This window comes from Arachis stenosperma, chromosome 10, assembly GCF_014773155.1.
Source record: "Arachis stenosperma cultivar V10309 chromosome 10, arast.V10309.gnm1.PFL2, whole genome shotgun sequence".
Taxonomy (NCBI): domain Eukaryota; kingdom Viridiplantae; phylum Streptophyta; class Magnoliopsida; order Fabales; family Fabaceae; genus Arachis; species Arachis stenosperma.
In genome coordinates this window covers 27,786,751-27,808,999 of record NC_080386.1, presented here as the reverse complement: position 1 = coordinate 27,808,999, position 22,249 = coordinate 27,786,751, and the positions used below count along the sequence as shown (strand labels likewise).

The following is a 22,249-nucleotide window of genomic DNA, read 5'->3' as shown; positions in this document are numbered from 1 at the left end:
AGTGGTCTTCCAAACAAGTGCTATAAATGAGAATATCATCAAAATAAAAAACAAATTTACCCAAAAATTCTCACAAAACATGATTTATTAGACGCATAAAAATACTAGGTGCATTAGTTAACCCAAAAAGCATTACTAATCATTCATATAACCTATGTTTGGTTTTAATGTAGTCTTTCATTCATCTATGAATTTTATTTTAATTTGATGATACCCACTTTTCAAATCAATTTTAGTGAATATGCATGGACCATGTAATTCATCAAGCATGTCATCTAACCTAAGGATAGGATAACAATACTTTACCGTAATCTTATTTATCGCACGACAATTCACATACATCTGCCAACTACCTTCCTTTTTTGGAACCAACAAAACTGGTACAACACATGGATTCATGCTCTTCCTAATGTGACCTTTGGCTAGTAAGTCCTCCATTTGCCTTTGAAGTTCCTTTGTCTTCTTAGAGTTACTCCTATAGGCTAGTCTATTCGAAATGGTAGCACCAAAAATAAAATCAATTTGGTGTTCAATCCCTCGTAACGGAGGTAGGCCACTGGGCACATCAGTAGGAAAGACATTCGCGAATTCCTGCAACAAAGAGACAAAAATATTTAGCAAATTTGGATTAAGTTCAGTGTCAGATAACAAAGTATTCCTAAACCGAACCATAATCACAGCTCTCTTGCCTATTAAAACACTCTTTAATCTCTATCTTTTGCAAATAAACACAATTTTCTCTCAACTCTCTCATTTTTCTCTGTATTCACACTATTCTCATGATATGTACTCTTCTCTTTCTTTTCACTCACCTTTGGGCCTTTTTCTATATTTTTTTCTCTCAAAGCCTCTTTTTTCTTAGATTTTTCTTTGGCCTCACATCCCATTTTCTCCTTGGTATCCTGTTGAAGCTTTAACTGGTCAAGATAAACCTCCTTAGGTGATAATGGAGCAAGAGTAATCTTACGACCATTAAAATCAAAGGAGAACTGATTCGTGTAGCCATCATGGAATGCTCGACGGTTGAACTGCCAAGGTCTTTCCAATAAAAAATGACAAGCTTGCATTGGCACCACATCACACAATGCCTCATCAACATATTTTTCAATAGAGAATGCGATTGTTACCTGGTTATCAATCTTGATCTCACCACTGCAACATATATGATTTAGGATATCAAACACATGTCAAATTTAATTTTTCCACCATAATGTACTAGCCACAGTAGTCCAACTCCCACCATCAATAATCAGACACTACAACTTTCCACCCACGAAGCATCTAGTGTGAAAAAGACTTTGGCATTGCTCTAGGCTATCTTCTTTCACATGCAAATTCAAAGCACGTCTAACAACAAGAGATTCACTATGGACTGCATACTTAACATCACTATCAGAATGATCCTCCAAAGGTAGCATACTATTATGATTAGAATCATCACCGTGATCAAAATCAAACACAAATATCATCCCCTCTAATAATCATCATCCTCCTATTTCGGCAATCACTAGCATAATGACCCATACCATGATACTTGAAACATTTAATATCTCTATGCCAAGAAGCAGTAGAAGAATAGTTAGAATTACCTTTCTTCTTTGTAGCATCAAACAACTCATTGGATTCAGCACCCTTAGTCTTTGTTGTGTCAGCACTATGAGACTCCCACTTTGAATTAGCATGAGACAATCCCCTTGGTGTTCTTCCTTGTTGTTGCCTATCCACCTTTATTGCCATACTAACTAAATTCTCTATCTCCATATAATGATGTAACTCCACCACATTAGCAATTGCTCTATTCGAACCACCTACAAATCATGCCATGGTAACCTCAGTATCCTCTTCTATGTTGGTAGTGATCATAAGCATCTCCATTTTCTTATGGTAGTCTTTAATGGACTTGGAGCCTTGAGTCAACCGATGTAACTTCTGATGCAATTTTCTATAGTAGTATGAAGGCATAATCTCTTCTTCATGAGGTGCTTCATAAGATCCCAAGTCTCTATAGAGTGATCGTCATTCCAATGGCTTGTCTTCACTAGTTCATCCCACCAAAGCAAGGCATAGTCAGAGAACGTAACTACTGCCAAATGAACCTTCTATGCCTCAGAGTAATTTTGACAAGCAAAAATTCTTTCTACCTTACATTCCCACTCTAAATAAATTTCATGATTGTTTCTCCCTTTGAATGGTGGTATTTGCATCTTGATGCCATTGATATTGCTATATTGACTTCTGTGTCGAGGTGTTGTATCCTCACCAGAGTCATCTTTAGAAGGTATATGATTCTGACGCCGATTCTGAAAAATTTCTTGTTTAGTATTGTTGGACAATATCTGTGTCACCTCCTGCCTCTATTCTTTCAATTCAATCAAGCGATTAGTTAATTGTTGAATGACCCTTTCCATCATTCCCATGTCAATTAGAGTTTCTTCTGAGTGAGCTTCCATAACAAAAAACTTATAAAAATTGTTATAGAAAGGACCTCGCAATCACTCTTTCACGTGTTTCAGTTAAGGATGGACACTCATGTTTATTCTCAAAATTGGCTTTCACCCTCTATTGAACAAACGACTCTTGCTTTTTACCACTCTTGAAATTCCTATGATTGTTGCACTTTAGAAACCAAATAAAAAGAGAAGAACTTGATCACTAAGAAGAGAATTAAGTTACAAGATTAATTGGAATAATAAAAAAATTAGCAAAGTACGACACAATAAAGATAAGGATCAAACTAACATAAACACAGTAAAAAAAGGGGAGGAACAATATTAAAATTATATGAATATAAATATCTTTTTTTTGCTTGGACCTTTTTTTCTTTTTTCCTTTTTTTTTTGGGAACAATTTTTTTTTGTGGGGACTAGTTTTTCTTTTTTTTTTTGGTGCAGGTGAATGCACTTTGACTTTGTATTAGAATGTAAAGGCTACAAAGGAAAGTAGAATTAAAACAATGACAAAACCAATTTGTGCATACGTAATTGAAAGTCTAAGGTATGGCCTAAATTAAAATTCCAAATATTTGTGGTATTACAATAAGAAGTAAGAGACAAGACTGAAAACCGAATTGAAACATGAAAACAAGGACATACTATAAACACAAAATGAATACGATCATGAGTTTTTTTTTTATTATTAGAACACAAACCACATACACAAGATTATGATGAGAACACAAGAAAAATAAATATAGGCTAATAAGAATTAGTCTAATACCTAAAATTTAATACCAAATGATATGAAACGTAATCTAGAGTAAGATGGAAAATAAAAAAAAGGGACTCTTCTACCTTAATTTAATTTTTCGATCCAATAGTTAAGAAAATCATTCTACCTCTCATGTTCACACCCAAGTTTCTCAAAAGAACTCAACGAAATTTTTATTCATAAAAAAAGAGGCTACCAAGTTTTAGAGAATTTTTATACCTCTTAAGTTTAAAACCCTAACTCATAATAAGTTCACTAAAATAAAAATGGGTCAAATTATAACTCGGCCTAAAACAAACAAAACAAAATAAAATAAAATAAAATAAACATAAAATAAGTTTTAAAATAAATACTAAGAAAGTGATGCCTATTTGATTCAACTTGACTAATGAGAGTCTTCAATGTAACTTGTAAATAGTAAGACGTTCGGCTTTCCATAATCGTTAATCATTGTCTTGCCCAATTCTTGATGTATCTCCTGAACAAATTATTTAGCCATGTTTGTAAAATCTTCTTTTATTCTCTTAGTTGTTACTCTTGTAATTGGACCAATTGACATATGACAGTTCTCAGTTTAGTCCACAAAGCTCTCGTATCAAGTTATGTACTAAATTATATTGGAATTGATATTGTTGTAGGAGTTATCCCTAAATCACGTAAACAAATTTGAAAAAAAATTGAAGAGAAAATGTGTTAAAACTCAAAAGTAAGATTAAAGCCAATCGAAAGTGAAGGTATGACTCTAAACTCAGATGATGTTTAGATATCCCATTACTTAGAAAATCTTAAGAACGAAACTCAATTACCCACATTATTATCTGAGAGAGAAAAAGTGGGAACTTGAGAAGTGAAATTTTATTTTACTTCGTGAGAGTTAATGCACAAATAGATACTAAGCTCGATGAAGAATTCATATATCTGTCCAATGATCTTTTTTAAAAGACACGGAGATACAATTTTTAAACCCAGAATTCAAATAATGCAATAAAAATTTAAAAAATATAATGTAGCAATGATTACCTCTGACGTCGGTGTGGTGGCTGGTGCCACCTCACACTGGTGTGATGGTGGCTTGTTGAGTAAGAATTGTGCTCTCGGATTTTTCACTTGTCGTCGTCAATGAAACTTCCATCTTCTTCTTTATTTCAGATTAGAGATTCGTCTTCATGCTTTTGGAGGAGAGAGACTTTGGGGTAAAAGAAGATGAAATAAATACAAAATGGGGTCGTTTTGTGTCAATCCAACCTTGTGAACCAACACGACGTCATTTTAGAAGTAGTAATTTGTCATTTAACATTCCACGTGGCCAATCATTAGTGAAAACTGTTAGCCTATTGATCGAAGGACAAACATGACTAATTTTAAATCTTAGAGGGACTAATTGATTAAAAAAGTCATTCCGGAATGAAATTGACAATTGACCAATTTTTTGGGAACCAATTTAACCATTAACCCAATTAAATTACTTTTTATTCATAACAATGACTTTTTGGTGTCCAAATTATTTTCAATAAAGTTATTCTAAGAAAAATATGCAATTCCCCAATTTAAGTTCAAGTCATCATTTGTACTTCTATTTCTATTTATAATCATTTGTTTTATTATCATTTGTATAATTTATGATTCAGCACATTTAGCAATTTTTTTCATTGACAAAGAAAGAACTTTGATGCATGTAACACCGATACCCATAAGAAAAGTACATTGTACTTTGAGATATTAGATTTTGAACCATAATTTATATTTTGTTTTATTTTCTTTTGTTTGCAAAACATAAAATCAGTATAATATATTTTACTCATGGGAGATAACAAAGCTATTCTAAGTTTAGAGTAGGTAGAATTTAAGTGCATCGGTGTCTCCAAAGTTCATTTACTCAGATTTTGCTAATGCTGCTCAACAAATAAAAAGAATGTGGCAACTTCTAATTTTTGATTATTTCTCAACTTTTTCTTCTTTGCCAAATGAAATTGGCTCAATAAACTTTGTCAGACAAAAGGTTCTTCAATTTGATTTCTGTTGGTGATCCTTCAATGATAGATTCCATGGCATATGCTCTCACCCTCTGATGTGGCAGCTTTCCCTTGTCGTATAGCAAAACACCAAAATCTATTTTCACTTGGAAAGTGGTTGATGATTGGATTTTTGATGGTATAGAATTTCACAGATGAATTCTCGTCGAAGTATAGTCTCTAAACCAATCAATAATCCTTTCATACAAAAAGTTGTTTGTCACTAGTACAAACCCCTAAAATTTATAAACTGAAGTATTCAAACCTCGGGTCGTTCTCCCTAGGAATTACAATAAAGTGTCTTGTTATTGGTTGTGAGTTATTTTGGAGTTTTGATAAGAGGCATGAAAGATAAATGGCAAGAAAGTAAACTAACAACTATAAAAGGCTCTTGGTAAGGTGTGAGAACTAGAAGTCCTATCCTAGTTATCCTTCTCAATTGTGATGAGAATTGTTCATTGCTACCACTTAGTTAACCCTTACTAAATAAAAGAAAGTCAAGTGGATGAATTGACTTGAGCCACAAGTTCTAGCCAACTCCCAAGGAAAGACTAGCTTTAGTGCACTCCAAACTAATTAGCAATCTCTCCAATTACCAATCAACAAAGGAATTAGATAACTCAAGTGTCACTAATTACTCTACCTAGGCCAAGAGGAACAAAATCTACACTAAAACTAAAAGAGACATTTCAACAAACACATAAAGTGCAATAGAAGTAAACATTATAAAATGCAAGAATTAAAGGAATCTACAACTACAAAAACAAGAGATCAACAATAGAAAAGCAAAGAAGACACATTTATTATGAATTACCTCTTATTGAATTGGAAGAATGTAGAAGGAACAATACTAGATCTACAACAAAATATAAGAACAACATAAAGGAAATTACAACAAAAGAATAGAAGAAGAATGAATGTAACTACAAGGAATTGAAAGATAGAAGTAGAAGAAGATGAATGAAAACCTAGATCTAAGAACTAAACCTAATCCTAATCCTAGAGAGAAGAGAGAGATTCTCTCTTTAGAAACTACTTCTAAACTAATCCTAATGAGTGTGAATGATTGGAATCCCCCCTTTGCTCTTCAATCCTTGGCTTTAAATAGCATCTTTGGTGCCAAAGTTGGTTGGGATTGGGCCCCACAACCCTTGAGAATTTGTTGGTCATGTTTTCATTAAAAAATCATAAACCAGCACCGACGCGTACGCGCACAGCACGCGTACGCGTCCATGGGGTGATTCGTAGGTGCGCGCAAGCGCCAGGTGCGCGCGCGCGTCCATGGGCGAGTTCAACTTCTTTGAATTTTCATGATTTCTCCACTTTGCATGCTTTCCTCTTCACTCCTTTGATCCATTCCTAGCATTTTCAATCTGAAATCACTAACAAACATATCAAGACATCTAGTGGAATCAAAGGGAGATTAAAACCATCAAATTAAGGGTCTAAAAGCATGTTTTCACATCTAAGCACAAATAAGGAGACAATCACAAAACCATGCTATTTCATTGAATAAATGTGGGTAAAAGGTGATAAAATCTCTTAAAATCAATACAAGATAAACCGTACAAATGGGGTTTATCAGTGGTGCAGTATTTGATAACCACAAATTAACCGGCTAGTGCACCAGATCGTACCAAGTAATACCTCAGGTGAGTGAGGGTCGATCCTACAAGGATTGATGAACTGAGCAACAATGGTCAAATAATTTCTTAGTCAGAAAGCAGAGAGTGATGTTTTGGGGTTCAAAAAGCATTAAACAGTACTTCATAGAATAAGAAAGCAAACAATGGATTTGATGTAGAATATATGAGAGAAAGTATTTAAAGTATCGAAGATGTTTATTGTTTCGGATTAAGTTTTCTTACCAACTTAGTTTAATCATGCAAGATTCATTTCATGGCAAACTGTCAGTGATTAAATCCTAATGTCTTAGTGATTTAGTCTTCTCTAACCTAGTTAACCATCTTGGTCACTTAATTTCGATTAGAGGGTTAAGTTCAATTCTAGTTCATAGCCACAAAAACTCTAATTACCCAGATATAAAAGGATTATATGTCACGTATCCCATTAAGTCCAAGTAACTAGCAATTTAGGAGGAATTTACTTTCAAGCTGTTGCTCAAGTGAGATAACTCTTCCAAGAATCACAAGAACACATATAGAATAAGAGTTATTCTTCCGATCTACACAAATTCATAAAATGAAGAACGAAAGTAATCCTTGAAATTGAATTAATACATTAATTAAAATAGAACAATAATAATCTTAATCCATAGAAATAAACAGAGCTACTAACCTTAACCAAGGCGGTTTAGTGGCTCATGCTTTAGAGAGAAAACTAGAGTTCAAAAAATGTGAAAAATACAGAAGTGAGATGATCCCCCGAAAGGTGAATCTTTTCTCTTTTATATCTAACCTAATTTGATTTGAAACTAAAATAAAATAATAAATTCTAAACCTAAAAGATTTTGTTTGTAATTAAAAATAACTAAAATAAGATAAAATAGAGTAATCAAAAGCTAAATCCAACTAAAGATGCTTCATTGATGAGAATATGGTTCGGACTACTAGCGCTAAATGCAATTTACAGTGTTTAGCGCCCTTGAGGGCAGAGACTCCTCTTTCTCTACTGAGTTGCTGGCGCTAAACATTAGCTGGGCGTTTAGTGCCTGATGAGCGGATAATTTATACGCTTTTTGGCATTATTTTTAGGTAGTTTTTAGTATGATTTAGTTAATTTTTAGTATATAATTATTAGTTTTTATGCAAAAATCACATTTCTGGACTTTACTATAAGTTTGTGTGTTTTTCTATGATTTCAGGTATTTTCTGGCTGAAATTGAGGGACCTGAGCAAAAATCTGATTCAGAGGCTGAAAAAGGACTGCAGATGCTGTTGGATTCTGACCTCCCTGCACTCGAAATGGATTTTCTGGAGCTAGAGAAGCTTAACTGGCGCGATCGCAATTGTGTTGAAAAGTAGACATCTTGGGCTTTCCAACAATATATAATTGTTCATACTTTGCCCGAGTTTTGATAACGCAAACTGGCGTTTTAACGCCAACTTTCTACCCTTTTCTGGCGTTAAACGCCAGAACTGGCATAAAAGCTGGAGTTAAACGCCCAAACTGGCACCAGAGCTGGCGTTTAACTCCAAGAAAAGCCTATGCATGTGAAAGCTTCAATGCTCAGCCCAAGCAAACACCAAGTGGGCCCCGGAAGTGGATTTCTGCATCATTTACTTATCTTTGTAAACCCTAGGTTACTACTCATTATAAATAGGACCTTTTACTATTGTATTTTCATCGGGAGATCTTTAGATCATTTTTGAGACTATCTTTGTATCACTATTGATCTCTTTATCACGTTTAGGGGGCTGGCCATTCAGCCATGCCTGGACCTTCATCACTTATGTATTTTCAACGGTGGAGTTTCTACACCTCATAGATTAAGGTGTGGAGCTCTGCTGTTCCTCATGAATTAATGCAATTAATACTGTTTTCTATTCAATTCAAGGTTATTCTTGTTCTAAGATATTCATTCGCACTTCAACATGATGAATATGATGATCAAGTGACACTCATCACCATTCTCACTTATGAACGTGTGCTTGACAACCACTTCCGTTCTACCTGAAAAAAGCTTGAATGTATATCTCTTGGCCTCCTGGTCCACGACGTATGGTTGCCTCTCCTGACAACAGAGCCTTCTATTCCATGAGATCAGAGTCTTTGTGGTATAAGCTAGAACCAATTGGCAGCATTCTTGAGATCCGAAAAGTCTAAACTTTGTCTGTGGTATTCTGAGTAGGATCTGGGATGGGATGACTGTGACGAGCTTCAAACTCGCGAGTGCTGGACGCAATGATAGTGTGCAAAAGGATCATTGGATCTTATTCCAACACAAGTGAGAACCGAAAGATGATTAGCCCTACGTAACCCGTAGCTAGACCATTTTTACTGAGAGGACAGACGGTAGACATTGACAATGGTGATCCCCCAACATACAGCTTGCCATGGAAAGGAGTACGCATGACTGGATGAAAGCAGTAGGAAAGCAGGGATTCAAAAGGAACAAAGCATCTCCATATGCTTATCTGAAATTCCTACCAATGAATTACATAAGTATCTTTATCCTATTTTATGTTTTATCTTCCTTTTAATTATCAAAATCCCATAACCATTTGAATCTGCTTGACTGAGATTTACAAGATGACCATAGCTTGCTTCAAGCCGACAATCTCCGTGGGATCGACCCTTACTCACGTAAGGTATTACTTGGACGACCCAGTGCACTTGCTGGTCAGCTACGCGGAGTTGTGAAGAAAGTGTGTGAGATCACGATTTCGCGTACCAAGGTTTTGGCGCCGTTGCCGGGGATTATTCGAGTTTGGACAACTGACGATTCATCTTGTTGCTTAGATTAGGTAATTTTCTTCTTGTTTCAATCTTTATTTTATTTTCTAAAAGTTTTCAAAAAGCATTCAAAAAAATTGTTTTCTTTTTTTTCGTCTTTCCAAAAAAAAATTTTTGAAATTTTTTTTAATAAAATCATAAAATCAAAAATATTTTGTGTTTCTTGTTTGAGTCTAGTGTCAAATTTCAAGTTTGGTGTCAATTGCATGTTTCTATTTTTTTTTTTTGCATTTTTCGAAAATATATGCATTGTGTTCTTCATTGATCTTCAAGTTGTTCTTGATGATTTTCTTTGTTTGATCTTTAAATTCTCTTGTTTTGTGTCTTTTCTTGTTTCTCATGTGCATTCTCAAATTGTTAGTGTCTCTAGTATGAAAAATTCTAAGTTTGGTGTCTTGCATGTCTTTCTTTTCTTAAAAATTTTCAAAAATATGTTCTTGATGTTCATCATGATCTTCAAAGTGTTCTTGGTATTCATCTTGACATTCAAAGTGTTCTTGCATGCATTCCTTGTTTTGATCTTAGTTTTTCATGTTTAATTTCATTTTGTTATTTTTCTCTCTCATCATTAAAAATTCAAAAAAAAAATTTTCAAAATTCAAAATTATGTCTTTTCAAGTCAGTAATACAGAGAATTGAAGATTCAGAACATACAGCAGAGGAATCACAGAGAAAAAACTGGGCGTTCAAAACGCCTAGTAAGAAAGGATTTCTGGCGTTTAAACGCCAGCCAGGGTACCTGGCTGGTCGTTTAACGCCCAAGGAAGTAGCCAAGTGGGCGTTAAACACCAGAATGGATACTATTCTGGGCGTTTAACGCCAGGGTAACACCAGGGAGGTAATTTTGTTTTCAATTCAATTTTTTTTCAATTTTTCAAGTTTTAAAACTAATTTTTCAAAATCTTATCTTTTTCATATCCTCTCTTATCAATCATATCTTTTTCAAAATCAAATCTTTTTCATTTTTCTTTTAAAATTTTCGAAAATCCTTGCTAACAATTAATGTTGTGATTCAAAAATTTCAAGTTGTTACTTTCTTGTTAAGAAATGTTCAATATTTGAATTTTAGAATGTATATCTCTTAACCTCTTGGTCCACAATGCATGGTTGCCCCTCCTGACAACAGAGCCTTCCATTCCGTGAGATCAGAGTCGTCGTGGTATAAGCTAGAACCAATTGGCAGCATTCTTGAGATCCGAAAAGTCTAAACCTTATCTGTGGTATTTCGAGTAGGATCTGGGATGGGATGACTGTGACGAGCTTCAAACTCATGAGTGCTGGGCACAGTGACAGTGCGCAAAAGGATCATTGGATCTTATTCCAACACAAGTGAGAACCGAGAAATGATTAGCCCTACGTAACCCGTAGCCGGACCATTTTCACTGAGAGGACGGACGGTAGCCATTGACAACGGTGATCCCCCAACATACAGCTTGCCATGGAAAGGAGTACGCATGACTGGATGAAAGCAGTAGGAAAGTAGGGATTCAAAAGGAACAAAGCATCTCCATATGCTTATATGAACTTCCTACCAATGAATTACATAAGTATCTCTATCCTATTTTATGTTTTATCTGTCTTTTAATTATCAAAATCCCATATCCATTTGAATCTGCCTGACTGAGATTTACAAAATGACCATAGCTTGCTTCAAGCCGACAATCTCCGTGGGATCGACCCTTACTCACGTAAGGTATTACTTGGATGACCCAGTGCACTTGCTGGTCAGCTACGCGGAGTTGTGAAGAAAGTGTGTGAGATCACAATTTTGCGTACCAGTGCCCTAGTGGGCAGCTTCAATTCTTCTCTTTCTTGCACAAAACTCTGCCAAACTGATCTGAACTTCACCTAAAATAATTAAAACATAAAAATAACTCAAACTAGCATCTACAGAGGTTTAAAACACTAAAATAAGATTAAAACTCAATAAATTTGTATCTAAAATAAATAAAAAATAAGGGAAAGATGCTCACGCATCACAACACCAAACTTGAACTGTTGCTTGTCCTCAAGCAACGAAAACAATATAGGACTGAGAAGAGAAATTGCCTAAGACTTGAGTGCTCATTTAAGCTCATGTCCAATCACTGAGTAGGCTAACGACATTATAAATCTGAATAGGTTTGGCATCTCACTATCCTTTGAAGCTCAGAAATATTGATATCCTTCAGAACTATAACTCAAATGATATTATGGACTCTCTTTCTCTTGAAGCTCTGATTAATTCGTAAACACAGCTTTTTCTTATCTTTTCTTTGGTGCTTTGCACCTAGAGCCTAGTTGGGACTCTAAATGCTTTTTCTCAAGCTTAGCTTGATACAAAAACACCACAAGCACTTAACTGGGGAGCTCTTTGAAGTTAGATTTTTCTTTCAATTTCTCCCAGTCCGTGGTGCTCAGAGCCTTTGGCATACTCTGTAATCGCACTTGGTCTCAACTCTTAGTGCTCTGTCTCAAGGATTACTTGACACATTCACACCCAAGCATATGGTTAGGAAAACAACTCTTTGAGCTTTTAATCATATTTGACCTTCCTAATCATTGGTGCATAGAGCCTTGGACCTTGCTTTTTATTTTTTGTTTTTGTTTTTGCTATTTTTTTTTGTTTCAAGGACCAATTTCTTACTCACTTTAGAGAATCCATAATACTTCTCTATGTTCCTGTACTTCAGGAATCAACATTCTTGACTTCAATATCAATTATGCACTATTCAGTTCATACATTCAATCAGAGATAATACCATCACATCAAAGCAACTAGAATAACTCATAATATATAACTTAAGTCTCATGCATTTTATTACTTCTTTTCTTTTTTTTTATTATTTTTCAAGCTAAGTGGGCAATACATGAGACATTTTTCAAAATAAAAATAAAATATCAAAATAAGTAACTTGACTAGAAAACAATAAAGTACTACTATTAATCATGCAAAGACTTTCAAACAGAAAATAAGAAACAAAATAAAATACTGAAAAACTGAAAATAAGATTGGAAGAAGATAATGAAACTCAACCACCTCAGTCTTGGTGGCTGCTGCTCCCTCCTAGGAATCCTTTCTGGCGCTTCAGCTCATTTAAGTCGTGTCTCTGCCTCTGCTGCTCCTCTACAAGTTGATGGAGGAGGGCTAATTGATCTTGATGCTCAATTCTCAGCTGATCAACAGAAGATGTCAGCTCCCCAATAGATGTAGTCACGAGGAGGAAATAGAATCCCTGAGGCATCTCCAGCTGCTTCTGCTGAGGAGGGGGACTAGCTCTTCAGGTGGTGCATGTCCAAGCTCCCTAGCATACTCCATACCCCTCCTAGTGATAGGTCTATCAGCATCAATAGGGATATCTCTATCAATACGGACTCGGGCATCCTCACACAAGTAGAAGATGAGGTGGAGAAAGGCCAATCTAGCAGAGGTGTCTAATAGGGAGATCAAGTGCATACTAGAGAAAATTGTGAAGCCTCATCGGAAGGATTGCAGTACTAGACTTGTAGATGCGCTATGGGCTTATCGGAATGCGTACAAGACACCCATCGGCATGAGTCCATTTCGTCTAGTCTATGGAAAGGCTTGTCACCTTCCGATAGAGATGGAACATAAAGCTTACTGGGTTGTGAAGGAATACAACTCAGGATTGGGAGGAGCCGAAATTGAAAGGAAGTTGCAACTAGAGGAATTGGAGTGCCTTCGACTAGAGGCATATGAGAACTCAAGGGTCTACAAGAAAAAGGTGAAAGCGGTCCATGACAAGAACATCAAGCGAAGAGAGTTTAGAGCTGGGGATCAGGTCCTTCTCTACAACTCAAGGCTGAGGTTAATGACAGTCAAGCTAACGTCAAGGTGGGATGGACCGTACGTAGTGGAGAAGGTGGAACCATACGGAGTTGTCCACCTAAGTCACCCCTCAAGCCCTACATTCTTCAAAGTCGATGGCCACTGTTTGAAGCTGTATCACAGTGTGAAGATGAAGAACAACAAGGAGTTGGAGATCTTCCTCTTGAAGGATCCAGCATAGGAAGAGGACTTTGCTTATGGACTGTCCAACTTAAGGACATTAAAGAAAAGTGCAAGGTGGGAGGCAACCCACCTTGGTATGATCTTCCCTTTTTATAAGTTCTATTTTATTTATATCAGTGTTAATTTCTAGTTCTGCATAATTACCTCTATTTTGCTTTATTTTTATATCTAAAAAAAGTGCCTCCAACACGTAAGCATCCATGACGCGCACACGTCATATGGAGGTTCGATCTTTATGATAAATGAACAGAGAGTTAGGCTGGACACGTACTGGATGGGTGCCTGACGCACAAGCAACCCATGCGTATGCGTGACCCACGCATACGCGTTACCTGAGATTTTGTCAATCCACGCGTAAGCGTCAGCGACGCGTATGCGTGGTATGAAAATCGGCGTAAAATGGTGTTTTGAACAGAGAGTTATGCAGCCATGCTGTTGGAAACGTGCGTCTAGCATGACCAGTAGTCACATGAATGCGTGACCGACGCTTACACATCACTTGGATTTTTTCCCACCCACGCGTACGCGTGGGCGACGTGTGCGCGTCATATACGCCGCGTCACTTAACTCAGTGCGCTGCCTTATTTTCTCACTTTCACTCTTCTTTTCTTTTTCAAATCCTAATTCTCCTTCTTTTTTCTTCCTACTTTCTTCATTCTTTTCCTTCCCTCCTTCTTACTTTCTTCTTCTTCCCTTGTCTCACCACCACCAGCGGACTACCACCGGAGACCACAAACTCCGACAGCTACAATTTTCTTTCCTTTTCTTCTTTCCCTTTTACACCTCTTCTCTCATTCTTACTCCTATTTATTCTCCTATTTCCAACTTCTCTTTAAGGTCTCTTTTCTTCTTCCCTTCTACTTTTTCATTCTTCTTTTATTTATTGCATTTGAGTATTTTATTTATTTTTAATTTTATATTAGCTTTGTTATTTTTAATTCCTTTTTCATTATTTTATCTTGCATTTTTATGTTGGTGTTGGAGCTTTATTTGGGTGATTATTTTGCTACATTTTAGCTTGTGAATATTATGAGGAGTGCTTTGATAATTGAAATTCTTTTTTGAGTCTCATACATACTTGGATTAATTACCTTACTTCCTATATTTAAATTGCACACCAAATGTTTGTGAAAAAGCTCTCATGGCATTTTGATTTCTTCTCTATTTTATTCCTACACTTTAATGCCTCTTTTTCACAACCCTTGCAATCCATGTGTATTGAGTATATTAGTCATTAATTGTCCACATAAAAGTGCTCATTATTTTGTTACATGTGATAATTATTGTTGCTATTGATGCTTGAGCTATGCTTCTCATGCTTGTTACTTGCATGCTTTTAACCCTCTTGCATCTAGTTGTTATGATATAACTTCATGTTTTTAATTGATGTCTTACTTGCATGTTGTAGCTACCATGTATTTAAGATATTATCTTTTTCTTTGGCATGCATTATCATTTGGAATTTCTTCGTTTCGGTTTTTAGCTATCCATATTTGACATTCCTTTTCTTTCTTCCTTCTTCAGGATGGCCACCAAGAAAGAAAAAGAGAAGGCTTCTAACAAGACACTAGCGAAGAGAGGAACTAAAAGAGTACAGGCTAAGGCACAACAATCAATAACAGTCAAGCCACCTACTAAGCGGGAGAAGAGGACTATCCGAGTTGATGAAGCGGAAAAGGCATTTCCCGCACGGGACTCTGTATGGTTCACCAACTGTTACTTTGAGCGAATGTTCCCCAGCTTAGTGGAGCGGAACTACCATAATGAGCACCTCCTCATCCTTTCGACGCATTTCGTTGACTTTGTGGTGCCCCGTATTGAAAGGAGACAGTGGGGACTCTTAAGGAGGCAGCCGCAGGAGGCCAATCTCTCTTAGGTAGTTAAATTCTACTCCAACTTTGCAGTCTGTCTATGTTTGCCAAATGCAAGTCACTGTCTCTAAAGGTGCCATTCAGAGAGTACTGGATCTCCCACCTAGCCCAGAGGGATTGGATGCCTATCAAGCGGCCCAACTAGAACGCCAGACATACCAATTTGACTGGAACAACATCCTTGGAGTCATCGCCCTATTTGACAGCAACTGGATCTATGGATAATACCGGGCTAGACCCAAGAGCATTTCAGCCCAAGCACTCACCTTTGAGGCTCGCATGTGGGCACAGATCATGTCCCACTACATCTTTCCGAGCACTCATGAGTCCACATTCACTGCTGACATGGCTGTTCTCGTCTGGTGCATTCTCACAGAGCAACCTTTCAACTTGTTCCGACTCATCCGGCAGGCTATGGGACACGTGCAGATCGCGGGCAACCTACCTTTTCCTGTATTGGTTACTGGTGGACGAAATTGTGATCCATGTTCTAACTATTTTGAGATGAAGGCATTCTTATGGCACTGGTTGAATTCACAACTCCGTTCAACTAACCAGCAAGTGTACTGGGTCGTCCAAGTAATAAACCTTACGTGAGTAAGGGTCGATCCCACAGAGATTGTTGGTATGAAGCAAGCTATGGTCACCTTGTAAATCTCAGTCAGGCAGATTAAATTGGTTTATGGTTTCGAAAATTAATAGAAATAAGAAAATAGAAGATATAAAAGGGATAGAACACTTATGCAGATTCATTGGTGGGAATTTCAGATAAGTGCATGGAGATGCTGTATGGCCCAAGGACGCCTGCTCTCCTATTGCTTCAACTCAATCCTTCTTACTCCTTTCCATGGCAAGCTGTATGTAGGGCATCACCGTTGTCAGTGGCTACATCCCATCCTCTCAGTGAAAATGGTCCTCTGCAGCTGTCACTCGCATGGCTAATCATCTGTCGGTTCTCAATCAGGTTGGAATAGAATCCATTGATTCTTTTGCGCTTGTCATCATGCCCAGCCTTCAGGAGTTTGAAGCTCGTCACAGTCATTCAATCCCAGAATCCTACTCGGAATACCATAGACAAGGTTTAGACTTTCCGGATCCTCATGAATGCCGCCATCTATCTAACTTATACCACGAAGATTCTGTTGGGGAATCTAAGAGATACACATTCAAGCTCAGTTGCATGTAGAGCGGAAGTGGTTGTCAATCACGCGCGTTCATAAGTGAGAATGATAATGAAGGTTATCTAATCATCACATTCATCATGTTCTTGGGTGCGAATGAATATCTTGGAATAAGAATAAGAGAGAATTGAATAAAAGAAAATAGAACTGCATTAATACTTGAGGTACAACAGAGCTCCACACCCTTAATCTATGGTGTGCAGAAACTCCACCGTTGAAAATACATAAGTGAAAGGTTCAGGCATGGCCGAATGGCCAGCCCCCTAAAACGTGATCAATAGCCTCTTAGGATGAAGAATAAAACAAAACTGAGACCAAAGATGAAACGTGGTCAAAAGACATCTAATACAATAGTTAAATGTTCTATTTATAATAAACTAGCTCCTAGGGTTTACATGAGTAAGTAATTGATGCATAAATCCACTTCCGGGACCCACTTGGTGCATGTTTGGGCTGAGCTTGATCAATCCACGAGCTGAGGCTTCTCTTGGAGTTGAACTCCGAGTTATGATGTGTTTTGGGCGTTCAACTCCGGATCATGACGTTTTTCTGGCGTTTAACTCCAGACAGCAGCATGAACTTGGCGTTCAACGCCAAGTTACGTCGTCAATTTCCGAATGAAGTATGAACTATTATATATTGCTGGAAAGCCCTAGATGTCTACGTTCCAACGCCGTTGAGAGCGTGCCAATTGGAGTTCTGTAGCTCCAGAAAATCCATTTTGAGTGCAGGGAGGTCAGATTCCAACAGCATCAGCAGTCCTTTTGTCAGCCTTTTTCAGAGTTTTGCTCAAATCCCTCAATTTCAGTCAGAATTTACCTGAAATCACAGAAAAACACACAAACTCATAGTAAAGTCCAGAAATGTGAATTTAACATAAAAACTAATGAAAACATCCCTAAAAATAGCTTAAACTTACTAAAAACTACTTAAAAATAATGCCAAAAAGCGTATAAATTATCCGCTCATCACAACACCAAACTTAAATTGTTGCTTGTCCCCAAGCAACTGAAAATCAAACAGGATAAAAAGAAGAGAATATACTATAAATTCAGAAATATCAATGAATATTAATTATAATTAAATGAGCGGGACTTGTAGCTTTTTGCCTCTGAATAGTTTTGGCATCTCACTTTTTCCTTTGAAGTTCAGAATGATTGGCTTCTCTAGGAACTTAGAATCTCGGATAGTGTTATTGACTTTCCTAGTTAAGCATGTTGATTCTTGAACACAGCTACTTATGAGTCTTGGCTGTGGCCCTAAGCACTTTGTTTTCCAGTATTACCACCGGATACATAAATGCCACAGACACATAACTGGGTGAACCTTTTCAGATTGTGACTTAGCTTTGCTAAAGTCCCCAGTTAGTGGTGTCCAGAGCTCTTAAGCACACTCTTTTGCCTTGGATCACGACTTTAACCACTTAGTCTCAAGCTTTTTGCTTGGACCTTCATGACACAAGCACATGGTTAGGGACAGCTTGGTTTAGCCGCTTAGGCCTGGATTTTATTTCCTTGGGCCCTCCTATCCATTGATGCTCAAAGCCTTGGATCCTTTTTACCCTTGCCTTTTGGTTTTAAGGGCTATTGGCTTTTTCTACTGCTCCTTCTTTTTCTATATACTCTTTTTTTTTTTCGAATGCTTCTTCTTTTTCACTGCTTTTTCTTGCTTCAAGAACCAATTTCATGATTTTTCAGATCATCAATAACATTTCTCTTTGTTCATCATTCTTTCAAGAGCCAACAATTTTAACATTCATAAACAACAAGATCAAAATACATATGCACTGTTCAAGCATTCATTCAGAAAACAAAAAGTATTGTCACCACATCAATATAATTAAACTAAATTCAAGAGCTATTTTCGAAATCTATGTACTTCTTGTTCTTTTGAATTAAAACATTTTTCTTTTAAGAGAAGTGAAGGATTAATGGAATTTATTCATAGCTTTAAGGCATGGTTACATACTAATGATCATGAAATAAAGACACAAAACATAGATAAACACAATACTAAAAACCGAAAACAGAAAGAAATAAAGAACAAGGAATGAATCCACCTCTAGTGGCGTCTTCTTCTTGAAGGACCAATGATGTTCTTCAGCTCTTCTATGTCCCTTCCTTGCCTTTGTTGCTCCTCCCTCATTGCTCTTTGATCTTCTCTTATTTCTTGGAGAATGATGGAGTGCTCATGATGTTCCACCCTTAATTGTTCCACATTGTGACTCAATCCTTCTAAGGAAGTGTTGAGTTGCTCCCAATAGTTGTTGGGAGGAAAGTACATTCCTTGAGGCATCTCAGGAATTTGTTGATGATGAGCTTCCTCATGCACTTCTTGAGGGCCGTGAGGAGCTTCTCTTGCTTGCTCCATCCTTTTCTTGGTGATGGGCTTGTCTTCTTCAATGGAGACGTCTCCTTCTATGATAACTCCAGCTGAGTAGCATAGATGGCAAATAAGGTGAGGAAAAGCTAGCCGTGCCATAGGTGAGGGCTTGTCGGCTATTTTGTAGATTTCATTGGAGATGACCTCATGAACTTCTACTTCCTCTCCAATCATGATGCTATGAATCATGATGGCCCGATCCACAGTAACTTCAGATCGGTTGCTAGTAGGGATGATAGAGCGTTGAATGAACTCCAACCATCCTCTAGCTATAGCCTTGAGGTCCAATCTTCTTAGTTGAACTGGCTTGCCCTTGGAATCTATTCTTCACTGAGCTCCTTCCACACATATGTCCATAAGGACTTGGTCTAACCTTTGATCAAAGTTGACCCTTCTAGTGTAGGGGCGTTCATCACCTTGCATCATAGGCAAGTGGAATGCTAACCTTACATTTTCCGGACTGAAATCCAAGTATTTCCCCCTAACCATTGTGAGATAATTCTTTGGACTTGGGTTCATACCTTGGTCATGGTTCCTAGTGATCCATGCATTGGCATAGAACTCTTGAACCATTAAGATTCCAACTTGTTGCATGGGGTTGGTTAAGACTTCCCAACCTCTTCTTTGAACTTCATGTCGGATCTCCGGATACTCATTCTTCTTGAGCTTGAAAGGGACCTCAGGAATCACCTTCTTATTTGCCACAACATCATAGAAGTGGTCTTGATGGCTCTTGGAGATGAATCTTTCCATCTCCCATGACTCGGAGGTGGAAGCTTTTGTCTTCCCTTTTCCTTTTCTAGAGGATACTCCGGCCTTAGGTGCCATTGGTAATGGAAAAACAAAAAAAAGCTTATGCTTTTACCACACCAAACTTAAAATATTGCTCGTCCTCGAGCAAGAAAGAAAAGAAGAGTAGAAGAAGAAGAAGAAAATATGGTAGAGAGGGAGAGAGGTAGGTTCGGCTATGTGGGAGAAGAAGGGGTTGTGGTGTGTGAAAATGAAGTAGAAGGGAAGGGTATTTATAGGGAGAGGGGAGGGTGGGTGTTCGGCCAATTTGGGTGGGAATGGGTGGAAAATTGAATTTGAATTTTATGAAGGTAGGTGGGGTTTATGGGGAAGAGTGGGGTGATGTGAATGGTGAATGGGGGAATTGGGAAGAGGAATTGAGGTGATTGGTGATGGGTGTTGGGAAGTGTGACATGGGGAAGAATGGATTTGGATTAAGAGAGTGTGATTAGGATTAAAAGGTAAGGTTGGAATATGGTAGGTGGGGATCCTGTGGGGTCCACAGATCCTGAGGTGTAAACAAATACCATTCCTTCACCATATAGGCATGTAAAATGCCTTCATGCATCATTCTGGCGTTCAAACGCCCATTGGTGCATGTTCTGGGCGTTCAACGCCCATGTAATGCATGTTTCTGGCGTTGAACGCCAGTTTCATGCTTGTTACTGGCGTTCAGCGCCAGCTTGTCTCCTCTAGGCACATTCCTGGCGTTCAGCGCCAGGATGTTGCTTGTTTCTGGCGTTCAGCGCCAGAATGGTGCTCTGTTCTGGCGTTGAATGCCAGCCAGATGCATCTTACTGGCGTTGAACGCCAGTCTGTGCGTCCTCCAGGGTGAAAATTTTTTTCTTCTGTTTTTGACTCTGTTTTTAATTTTTTTTATTTTTTTTGTGTCTCCTCATGATCATGTACCTAATAAAACATAAAACAACAATAGAATAAAATAAAATTAGATAAATAAAATTGGGTTGCCTCCCAACAAGCGCTTCTTTAGTGTCAATAGCTTGACAGTGGCTCTCATGGAGCCACCAGGTGATCAGGTCAATGTTGTATAGTTGTCCACACCAAACTTAGAGTTTGGATATAGGATTTTAACACCAAACTTAGAGTTTGGTTGTGGCCTCACAACACCAAACTTAGAGTTTGACTGTGTGGGCTCTTCTTGACTCTGAACTGAGAGAAGCTCTTCATGCTTACTCTCTTCTGTCACAGAGGGATGGCCATGTGCCTTAAACACAAGGTATTCCCCATTCAATTGAAGGACTAATTCTCCTCTGTTGACATCTATCACAGCTCCTGCTGTGGCTAGGAAAGGTCTTCCAAGGATGATGCAATCATCCTCTTCCTTCCTAGTGTCTAAGATTATGAAATCAGCAGGGATGTAAAGGTCTTCAACCTTTACTAGCACGTCCTCTACTATTCCATAGGCTTGTCTTAATGACTTGTCTGCCAGTTGTAATGAGAACAAGGCAGGTTGTACCTCAATGATCCCCAGCTTCTCCATTACAGAGAGTGGCATAAGATTTATCCCTGACCCCAGATCACACAGAGCTTTTGCAAAGGTCATGGTGCCTATGGTACAAGGTATTAAGAACTTGCCAGGATCTTGTTTCTTTTGAGGTAGAATTTTCTGAATCCAAGTATCTAGTTCATTAATGAGTAAGGGAGGTTCACTTTCCCAAGTCTCATTACCAAACAACTTGGCATTCAGCTTCATGATAGCTCCTAAATATTGAGCAACTTGCTCTCCAGTTACATCTTCATCCTCTTCTGAGGAAGAATAGTCTTCAGAGCTCATGAATGGCAGAAGGAGATGTAATGGAATCTCTATGGTCTCTGTATGAGCCTCAGATTCCTTTGGATCCTAAATAGGAAACTCCTTCTTGCTTGAGGAACGTCCCAGGAGGTCTTCCTCACTAGGATTTTCGTCCTCTTCCTCCCTTGTGCATTCGGCCATATTGACTATGTCAATGGCCTTGCACTCTCCTTTTGGATTCTCTTCTGTATTGCTTGGGAGAATACTGGGAGGAGTTTCAATGACTTTCTTACTCAGCTGGCCCACTTGTGCCTCCAGATTTCTAATGGATGATCTTGTTTCACTCATGAAACTGAAAGTGGCCTTTGACAGATCAAAGACTACATTGGCTAAATTAGAAGTGTTTTGTTCAGAATTCTCTGTTTGTTGCTGAGAAGATGATGGATATGGCTTGCTATTGCCCAGCCTATTATGTCCACCATTGTTAAAGCCTTGTTGAGGCTTTTGTTGATCATTCCATGAGAAATTTGGATGATTTCTCCATGATGAATTATAGGTGTTTCCATAAGGTTCACCCATGTAATTAACCTCTGCCATGGCAGGGTTCTCAGGATCATAAGCTTCTT

At 37.8% G+C, this 22,249-nt stretch overlaps 1 protein-coding gene across 1 annotated transcript; it reads left to right on the top strand.

Moving 5' to 3' along the window:
* Window positions 1-13,015: 13,015 nt before the first annotated feature.
* LOC130956929 (uncharacterized) lies at window positions 13,016-13,645 on the top strand. Its single transcript, XM_057883859.1, has one exon. The coding sequence runs from the start codon at window positions 13,016-13,018 to the stop codon at window positions 13,643-13,645; it is 630 nt and encodes a 209-aa protein (XP_057739842.1).
* The last annotated feature ends 8,604 nt before the right edge of the window (window positions 13,646-22,249 follow it).